Source organism: Convolutriloba macropyga, unplaced genomic scaffold (assembly GCF_964194025.1).
Source record: "Convolutriloba macropyga unplaced genomic scaffold, txConMacr16.3 SCAFFOLD_2077, whole genome shotgun sequence".
Taxonomy (NCBI): Eukaryota; Metazoa; Xenacoelomorpha; order Acoela; family Convolutidae; genus Convolutriloba; species Convolutriloba macropyga.
Genome location: NW_027450551.1, coordinates 26,485 through 37,394, shown reverse-complemented (window position 1 = coordinate 37,394; position 10,910 = coordinate 26,485). Strand labels below are relative to the sequence as shown.

Sequence of the window (10,910 nt, the reverse complement as noted above, 5' to 3'; positions counted from 1 at the left end):
CTAACGATTGTCGGTCGAGTTTACATCAATTTGCGTCGTTCCAATCTTTCCTTTCGCAAAAATCTCAAAAAAAAATGCAGTGCTCTCTCGTTAGAGCCTTATAGCATGGCTAGGTGTACGTGCAGTGTTTTATTGCGTGTGTTTGTTTGAATGAGTGAAAATGGGTTCTATCTCTGTGCGGGTCTCTAGGTTCTGGCTCCGCTATCTGTCAACAGTCCCAATCAGGTCCTGTCACTTCCTATTTACCCCTGCCATCCAGCCCTAATTGCATTTGACCCCCGGCTTACCACCCTCCCTCTTTCTACCCCTCTACCTCCCCCGTGCAAACCCCTTCGCCTCAGACCCCAAAACCCTCTCTTATTCAAATACCATCTAACCCCCCCCCCTTTTTTCCCATTCCAGCCAACCCCGTCAGCTAACTACCCCTTAGCTTGTCATTGGTTCAACCTCAATGTTCAAAATTTCGATTTTTCCCGTTCCAAACCATTTTTGCCCCCATTTTATAAAAACTTTTCACCCCCCCCCCCCCCCCTCCCTTCCTATGTTCAAACTGACAAGCTGATCAAACGGATGTTAAGCAGAAGCGACAGCTGTAATAGCTTTTGCTGGCTGACAGAGAAATGCAACATTTCAGTTCCATTTTTTTTTTAGTTTTTATGAAACATTAGAGCTTTTATACGACAATAAAGATCATCGCACTACCGGAGAATTTTGAGTCTATTTCTTGTCAACTTTTTTGACTTGATATTTTTGATGAACAAATTTGAAGCATCATAGACGAAAAAAAATGTAGACCTGAAAATTGTCCAATTCTGCCAGACATTTATTTCTCTAAAATTAGAAAAATCAATAAAAAACCTTTTGTGACGTACATGTTAAGTTCTTTGTTCTGTTATTCAACCGGCTTGTCATAACAGTAGCGCTAATATTTCTTCGATTAAGATACTAATTCCATTATAGTTAAAAGAGATGTATTATTATATAAAATTATATACTTTTTGTCTGAACAAATGACTTGAAATCTGGTAATTTTGATTTTTTTTGTCTTTTTCCTTTTTTGTCTATATTTGTTTGTCAGCTTATTTTGAGCTGGATTTCAGAGAAAATATTTTTATATATCAGCTTTTCTCTATCTACCCTATCAATATTCCATGTTAACTCCAGACGATCTGTATTGCAAATCAAACAGAACTTTTTGACTTTTTTTCACTTTTTTGGTGTCTTTTTAGTTTCCCTGCAATTGATTTTGAAATATATTTCAGATCACATTTTTCTTGATATCATTTCTGTTTTCTCTCTCTCTCTCTCTCTCTCTCTCTCTCTCTCTCTCTCTCTCTTCTTCGCTCGTTTTTTCTTCTCAATACTTGATCTCTACTTCTTATTTTTTCTCTCCTTTTTTCTCTCTCTCCCTTTGTCTTTGAATTATTTCTTCAGTACAGTTGTCTATTTTCAACTGCTGCGTGATCTGATTTGTTTGTCAGTGGTCCTGGGACTCCCCTCTGTTCACGTGTGTCTCTGTCCTTTTATTCCTCCCAGCTAGACTCCAATCATTCCAAATTCACAAAAATCTAATCACTATCATTTATCTCCAACTCTGCTTTAATTTATATCGATCAATGCTTTGCTTAACTTACTTAAAATGCTTATCTAATGAGATATGGTTAAATGGAGTTAAATACAGCTTTTGTAGTTAACAATGAATTGTACTAAGTATATTTTTAGTGTTGTTAGTTTTTGTGGCTTGTGACGAAAAGGCTATGCAAAAAATTTTTGCAATAATATTGATGTTTTGTAACATCTGATGCGTCTGAACGATTTTTAATACCAAAATGGTACTCCAAAATTTATGCAAAATCTATTGCTAAGGAATCACAATCTGAAACAAAATTGACTAAACCATAACGAAAAACTTGAAAAAATGCGATAAAATTTATGTTCATAAGGATTTCTTGAGTGAAACACGAATTAAATGAATGATTATAGAGTACTGGCCTCTTGTGCTAAAAAATTGAAAAACCATCAATTGTAAATTCTTCGCAACATACGGTTGGCCTAACCTGACATAGCGAGCTGTACTTGTTCAAAAATAGCTAGGGTAGAAAGATGAAGCTCTAAGGAAAAAAACAAGAAAACGGGTTATAATAAATTCCCAAGTTTGTGATAGATGAAGACCATTTGATGTAACGGGTAGCACACTAGGGTCGCAAGTGAGATATGCTGGTTCGAATTCAGTACTGGTCCATTTTCACTGTATTTTTTCCTGCTTAGATCCACGAACAGGTTACGAGCCCAGACCCCAGTCTCTGAGCTTAACCGCGAAACAGAGAAAAAAGTAAAAAAAAAAAACTGGGAAAACGGAGATGCTCAATCCAGTACTGGTCAATTTTCTCATAAGTTGTTCCTGGTTGGAACCCATTATTTAATTAAGATCTTCCTTTTTCTGTTTCAGAATCGAACCTGGCACTGTACTTTGGACTCATAACTATAGTTGGGCTGTTCATCATAGTGGTGTTGGTAATAGTGTTCTTCATTCAGAGACGAAGCAAGTATGGTCTCATTTGTGGCCATAGTGGCCCTCAGCCTGTTAGCTACATGAGCCACGAACCATACCACGCAGAGGCTATGGCTCTTTCGGCTGGAAAATACAGAGAAGGTATAATTACAATTATTTTTTTATTGACTTGCTACCCGGCTTACGGTGTGAATTTCCTGAATAAATAAAACCAATTGCACAAACATGAAGAATTAGTTGTTTACAGTTTTCCAAAAGAGAATTTAACTGTTTCTTCAAAAATGGCTTTCACGACGTCCACTCAAAATATAAGACATTAATAAATACTATTATTAATTCTATTAAACTGACTTGCTAAACTGTTTACACAAGTGACTTTGTTGAATAATTGAAATCAATTGGAAAAATATGATAAATTAGCTGGATAATCCTATAAATTATACTTCACAGTTTTCAGTATCAAAAGGGAATTTAACGGTTTCTTCAAAAATGACATTAACCACGTCCTCTCAAATTTGAGACGTCGTTTCTTTGGTTAAGAAGGTTTGCATATTTTGCAACTTATTATGTTAAGATTGCTGACTATTCAATCGGATTAATTGACTTAAAAATTTAAAGCACTCACTTAAGTACATTCAGTGCCAAAATAATTATATTCGAATTCCTTTTTTCAAATGACCTGTTTCTTTCCAGCACCCCAATACCCGGCTGGTCACTACACCATGCAAACATCCTACCACCCCAACTCCTTCGCCATTTCCTCAGCCAGTCTATCAAACGGAACCGCCTCCCACATCGGCAATGCCCAGGGGTTCCAGACTCCTATGAACTTTGCCAACGGAGGGCTAGTCTCACCAATCACATCGTGCAATGCACCAATTTCATCGTCACAAGTATCGAGCGGCGGTTCGGTTCCGGTCGGGAACTTCTTCTTAATGCCAGCTGCACAATACGGACTGTTTCAAGGCGATCTGGTTCCGACATCTAAAATGGGCAATGCAGAAAGTCCAAAAAGTTACAGAATTCCGACGGGAGGAGAGAAAGGTGGATACTCACTCGGTTTGCAAGTTGGACCTGGAAATCCAGGGTTCCTACCTCTGATGGCGCCCCACAATGACAGAGCTTCGGCTATGTTGGACCATTATGAAGATTTACCCGAGGACGTGCCACTCGCATTGGCGCAAGAATACCAAATGAAAGGTAACAAATTTGATGCTTCAATTATACTTTGACGTTCACAAGAAAGAAAGAAAGAAAGAAAGAATTAATTTCTCCAAGTACTCAATATAAACAAACTTTCACCAACATCAATCTATAAAGAGACTCGGAGGGGACAGACAACGGGACAAATTGTCCTCAACACTCTGCCCTTCATAAAGGAAATACATTAAGAAGTAAATTTTTCCCAATTTCCAGTTCCAATACAAAAATTTGTGCGAGAAAATTGAATCCTGGTACTCAAAGTGTCTGTTTCCTTCGAAAGAAGCCAGGCTTATTCTGAAAGTGTAGCCTTTCTGAGTAATAACCGGCGAAGTTAACTAAGCTAATAATTCCCTTTGTGATGAAATTTGGCCTGATTTCTTTTAATGGGTATTTATCTTTTTTTTTACAATTTATTATTTTTTACAATTCCGAAATTTGTTAGTGGGCTAATGAAATATTAATGGGCAATCTAACGCTCCTGTTACGTAGTTGAAAATTTTCTATTGTTAGAGAGACTACTGCCTTATAAAATTTTTGAACGAGTTTTTTTTTAATTTTGGAATCTTGAAGTCCATAAAGTATTCTGGACAAATTAGTGAACGAACAATTTGTCTTTCAGCGCTTCACAACAACCCAATAATGAGTGCACACATGGCCGATTACGCTATCAACATTGAACCCCACTGCATCGCCAGAGGCAAGGTTGGGTTCGCCGGCGGACGACTCTGCATTCCCGATTCCAAAGTCTCCCTTCTGATTCCCGAAGGTGCCATTCCTCGTGGAACCATGCAAGACGTCTACATTGCCGTGTGTCGCGACGAACGTCAAATCCCAAATCTTGCCGAAAAACCTAAAAGCACTCTTTTGAGCCCTGTCATAATTGCCGGACCTCCTGGGTTGAAGTTCAACAAGCCAGTCGTTTTATCATTTGAGCACTCGGCCAGAGCTTCGGTGTTCGACTGGTTCCTCAAAGTCTTGACCGGTCCGAATTGGACTGAAACGATCTCGGTCAACGATTCGAGTTCCTCGCAAACGTCGGCGGGAACATCCCCGAATAACAACAATACCGGATCCGGTGACATGTTTTGTCAAGTTGATACCTCGACATGCTATCTGATGAGTGACACGTTAAGGGGTCAGTACACTTTGATTGGAGGTCAACAGAATGCGGCGACCCTCGTGATCAAGTCCCTTAGATGTGTGGCATTTACCTGTTTGCCCCCCAAGAACAGTTCGGGCACCAGTCAGGAGCTGACCTTCAGGGTCTACTGCATACCCAACTACCGGGACACTTGGGAGGTAAACAAATAAATAAATAAACAAAAAACCCAATTTGGTAAATATTACTAATTTAAACTAATTATCTTCCTTTTCTCAATCTTGGTAGATCTGTGGTTTCACATTTTTTTTTCCAGAATCACAGAATGTCATCCCAATTTTGATTAGCTTGGTACACAACTTTGTTTTCACAAACTATCTGTGTTCACGCGCGGACTATCAGTTCTCCATTTTTTACCCAATTCTTTACCCAAGTTATTCTATTATCAGAAATTTAACAAAAATGTTTGGTTGCTTTTGTAACAAGTTGTTTTTACCTTTTTAAGAATTTCAAAACCGTTGAAAAAAATCTCTAGGACAAATTGATAGCAATCAATATAATAGACGAAAATTAGGGTTAATGTCCTTTTATTTCTTGCAATCAATAGACCTGATCAAAAAGAACTGGTCCTTATTTACATTTCCTACTTTTTCCCACATTAATCGGGTAATTTAAAGCAGTACCCCCTCGCTCTTTGCTGATTATTGCACCCCACCCCACCCCCTCATTCCAAATAGGACGGAAAAATAACTCAAGGAAAACGAAATTGAGTTCCTCCCACTTTTGTTTTCATCAACACATTTCAAAACACAAAAAGCAATTGTTTATTCACGCTTTTTTGTTTGGGGAGCGTTCATTGTTCGAATTTTCAATTTATATAACTACATCGACGTTTTTATGCACTTTTTAAGCTGTCTGTTTTTGTTTTTCATCCCTTTAGATGTTTTCTAATCTTTTTATGTTGCCTATGACGCATTTCAGAACATCAATTCATCTCTTTTTTGATTAGCTAATTAGAACCGCTAAGTCACGGCTTTGTGAATTTTCATCAAGGAAGGCGGGTTCTCTTAGAGGGGAATGTGTTCAAATTGTAAAATTGAATTTAAACAAAATTTACAACGTTCGCGGCCTCCAATTTAGCAACTGTTTATTGATAACAAAGAATTGTTTTTCGCCATAAATGAACAATTTTGTCAATTTTTCCACCTTTTTTAGGGAGAGCCTGTTTCCTACTGCTTTTCTTACAACTCAAATAGCGCGTCATATTTTAATTATTAGGTTTTTATAAGGACTGACAAAATTCCCTCTTTCACACAATCAAATGTTTTATAAGCCCAAATTCAATTTCTCGTTCACATAAAACGAAACTTATTGAAGAATTTTTTCACAACCATCATTTTTTTTTCTATTAAGAGTGTTTTGATTAGAATGTAAAAGTCAGCATAAATTTAGCCAAACTTTGTTCACGTTTCTGGAAATTGTTCAAGTATTTCGTACAAAACATGTTCTGAAAAATAGTTTACCTGCAAAAGTTCATAACCTTGTTTTTCGCGACTAAATTCAAATCCAAATTCACAGTTTGTATAAAAAGCTATAAAAAGTGGAAAGTTTCAAGTTTGTTATTTTTCGCACTATCTTAAAACTTAAGATTTTGGAAGATTTTTAGACTGTTTAGATCGAGGACTCGAAATTAGCGTTAAACTTGAAGATTGTTGTTGTTGTGGTCAATTTCTATGGTCATTCTATGGGTCTATTTGTGACCATAGTTGAGTGGCGGTGACCAAACTAGTTAACAATGTGTCAAATTACGTGTGTGCGTGTGTTTAGTCACGACAGGTGTCTAGTTTAGTAGATTAACTGACTCCGAATGGGGGGATTAAAAAGTAATAACTTGGATATTAAAATTAAACAGACCTAACAAAAGACCTAGTCCCCCATTACTCTAACCACTATCCCCCCTTTCCCCGTTCCCCTTTCATACCAAACATTTATAGGGAATATTTACATAGCCATCCTGACGGTAGACTAATTTATATCGCAGATTTGTTTTTTTTTTTGGGGGGGGGGGTTAAGAATTGACTTGAAATTGCATCTTTGTTACCTTATCTAGAGTTATAGCAATCAATGTTAGCTCTATGAGGTCTGCACACTTTCTTAGATTCACCTCATCTGCCGAACGGCTGCTAATTGGAAAAAAATAGTAATATGGGATACAAGAAAATTCTGAAAGATATACAGGCAAAATAGCCAAAAAGAAGTGCTACGAAAATGTTGAAAAATACTTTTTCTTAACCAATGTCAGTCAACCCCCCCCCCCCCACACACACACACAAATACACTCACACAAACGACGCTTTTACACACACACACACTCATACACGGACACCACCCCTCCCCTTCTATTTTCCTCGATACAGATTCCTTCATAACTGGGATAATATCTCTTTGAAGCTCTCTTATCAGCGTCTTATATCTGCAAACGAAATCCTCCTTTTTATGCAGTAGTAAGGCAGAGTTAATGGCTAGTAATATTACAAAGCGAGAGGGTCTGAATTGAAGCTAATACGAAAATCCTTGGAATAGCTGAAATTAAGAGATTAAATCTCCCCCTTTCCCTCCGCTAATCAATTGAAACCCGCACCCCTAATAATAAAATAATACTGCTGAACACAACCAGAGTAAAACCCATATTGTGCTAATTTATAATGTGTCTTAGTTATAAATTACCTTCTAATGTTGTCGTAATTTCATTTCTGAGCCACATGTTTTCGATATTTTCTCTTCTCTTTTGCTCTTTTTGAATGTTTTTTTTTGTCCTTTGAGAAATATATCTTTCTTCTTTCAAAGAAATGTAACGGTAACTTTGATTAATTAGTTTTTTATGCGTTTTGTCTTTTGTGCTTTTTTTTAGCATTCGATAGAACTTTTTTTGGATGGAAAATAATGTTATCAATAAATTGTCGAAACTCAAATAACTTTTTAGGAAACGGACATTTAAAAGCATTTTTTTGTAATTTTTGACCAAGTTTGTTTGCGAGAGGGGGGGGGGGGGTGGTGTCGTCTTTCAATTCATTTCTTTCAAATCAATATTTTGAACTTTGAAATCATTGTAATCAAGTTCTGCGTGGCGATTTTGTTCACATTTTACAATAGTTGTTTGTCGTTTCAGTACGTGAACGAGTTGGAGAGACAGTTTGGAGGTACAATGGTATCCCAGTCGAGTGAGTTTGACTTCGTGTCCTACTCGGAACCCCTCCGACTCACACTCGGTGATCTGTCGTCAGGGTGGCTCACCAAATCCACACAACAGGTAATTTTATTACTTCATTTTCCACCAATTCAAATTTTGGGGGAAAATTCAGACTAATAAAACTTTCAATTACATAAACTATATAAACAGCCATAAAAATATACCTTGACTATTTTTTTTAGCTTATTAACATTAGAAATCGAAAACTTAAGTTTTTTCAGTTGCATTACAATTGTTTTACTTTTTAAAATCAATAGTAAAATTTTTTCGTCATAGAAAATTTCAATCATATGGGCCAAAATCTCCCTGCGTTCACGTAAAATCAACTCGAAAATATAAATTTAATAATTTTTGCTTTAACTTTTAAAAATTTACTTTTCTGGGCTTTTTTATTCACAATTGTTTCACGTTTTATCGAAAACTAAAAATCGTTTGTGCACTAAGAAGCAAAATTTTACCTAAATTTCGATTCAAAATCTCCCCGCTGGAGTTATACCTATGAACTTAAAATTGACTGGGTTCCCGGGTAAATTGAGTGTGACTAGTTGGGGGGCCTGGTGGAGTGGTGTGGGCTAATTTGGGCTAATAGGTAGTGACACTAATTGGGTCTAGAGTGACGCAGAGTTTTGACATTGTGGCGTATTCAATCTTATATTATATCTACTAATTCCATTACAACATGTTTCAGTCAGTTAAACTCAAATTCCACTTTAACGCTAAGTTGCCTACAGTTTTCCCCGATCAGGGCGTAAACAAGAAATCTAGGCGTGAAGTTTCAATTGTTTGCGTTTCATGGTGAAAGAGATTAGTTTCAAAATGTACCAAAGTTTTTATCACATATATAGAAAAATTGGTCATAATTGAGTTTTTCAGTTTCACAAATTAAATAACTGAGCCGCTAAAATTTCTGTTCGATTTGAACAAACAAAATTCGGCGCAATTTAAAAACAATTTTCAAGCGCACAAACTAGATTGTCGTTTTTATTTAATAATTTTGTAGGACTTTTAAATTCAGTTTTGACAAACTGTTAAGTGGTAATTTTGAGAAAGTTTGGTGGCGTCAGCTTTTTTCCTTTTCTGAAGTTTCTCCATAAAATTTTACTGTGTTTTCGAATAGCCCTGAGATTTGAGAATAGATAGCTTTTGTTGTTTCTCCATTTCAAAGTTTAAGCGCTAGACTTTTTGTGACAGTTGATCGGCGATCAGTAGAAAACGATCTGTGTTATTAGGCCAATTACGGGAAAGCTAAAACGTGCTGAACTTTTTACAACAAACTCTTTAAATTATTATTCATAACAAAAGTACTAACTTGTACTTTATTTCCTGCTAAGCTGCAATGTTATTCATGTTTTCTCTGAAAGTTATTATATAAGTTGCTCCTTGAAAAGTTTAAATTGACCGGTCTTTAAGCTTAATTCTTTTGAGAGAGTTTCTAGGTCTAAAAATACATAAACTAATGTTTTAGTACTGTAGTGATAATATGCAATTAGGCTAAAACTTAACTTTGAAAGCGAAACCGGCTGTAAAATGAAGTTACTGCTATCTTTCAAAACGAGAGCAAGTTTAATACGCAGTTTCAATTAGAAAATGCAAGCTTGAATATTTCGTTTTAGGAGATTCCGTTCGACCACTTGTGGAACAAAGTAGCATGTCACACTCAACATGCAAGCTTCGCCCTCTTTCGGCACAAGAAGGACATCACTTTGGAGTCTTTGACATTCAACATCAAACTATCCCAGGGATCTTTCCACCACAACGTCAAAAACCTTGCAATAAAAATGACCACTGCTCATTTGACGGCTGTTAACAACGCCATACCGACTTTCGAAACCGGATCCAGCGATCCAAGTTCAACCGGCGATGCTAACGACAGCACTCCCGAAAACTCCCGGAACGTCTCGGCGGAATCGGCGTCAATGTTCGTGTTCCGACTCTCTCACGAAGTGCGCCAGCGAATGATTGAAACTTTTGACAAGAACCACGGAAAAAACTGGTACCACTTAGCTGCCATGCTGAAACTTGACCAGTTCCAGACATATTTTGCCACGAAAACCAGCCCGACCGAACATATTTTGGATCTGTGGGAGGCGAGACATCGCGATAGAAGTTCCATCGGTCAACTAGTTGAGATTTTGAAGTCCCTCGGCCAGTTTGAGATCGCTGCTTTGATCGAGCGCGAATTGGCCGACTGGTTGTAAAGCCGAAGAAGAAACTCTTATCTCTGATTATCTCAACTTTTACTCTCTTTTCTCCTCTGTTTTGTTGTTCTGTTTGTAGCAACATTTATTTGCCAAAACTGCAACTCTGTATTTTAACATAGTGTCAAAGAGACAAACTTATCAATCCCAATCTTCGCTCCCCCTCAAATTAGTCGCCACAATAAATCCCGAATGACTTAATAAATAAAACGCTACATTTTATGTTTTTGTAATAAATGAAATTTAGTTTAACTCTTTCTATATACAACTCTTTTCAAACTAATAGAATATCAAAGGTCAGCGCAGAATTTTGCAGACAATAATTGTGATGTGTAAAATAACAGGTGCAATTTCGAATTTAAAAATTTTAGCAATGTAGCGAGAGAGAGAGAATTAGTAATAAGCAAAGAAACTCTATTCTAGCCTGGCTTTTTGTTCTGTCATTTTTGAGCCCTCAAAATAATGACTGGAAGAACACACGAGTAGAAAAGAAAGCCCGATTATTCGAAAGCCCCTTGCAGCATAGAATATTTCTGCAACGGGGTTTCAGAATTTCTTTTTTTTTGTTGAGCATGTATAAGGTTTTCGGAGCATATATAAGTCCCAGTTTTGGCTATGATAGCAGGAAAAGTTTAAAGACATTAGAAA

The 10,910-nt window shown here is 36.9% G+C and overlaps 1 protein-coding gene across 1 annotated transcript; it reads left to right on the top strand.

Annotated features, from left to right (window-relative positions):
- Positions 1–2,449: 2,449 nt before the first annotated feature.
- Positions 2,450–10,530, top strand: LOC142355984 (netrin receptor UNC5C-like; the record flags this gene model as incomplete). The annotated part of the gene is made up of 5 exons (XM_075407981.1): positions 2,450–2,653; positions 3,206–3,712; positions 4,335–5,014; positions 7,984–8,124; positions 9,678–10,530. Coding segments are annotated over 5 exons (2,117 nt in total), but the record flags the coding sequence as incomplete, so codon positions are not given.
- Positions 10,531–10,910: the final 380 nt, after the last annotated feature.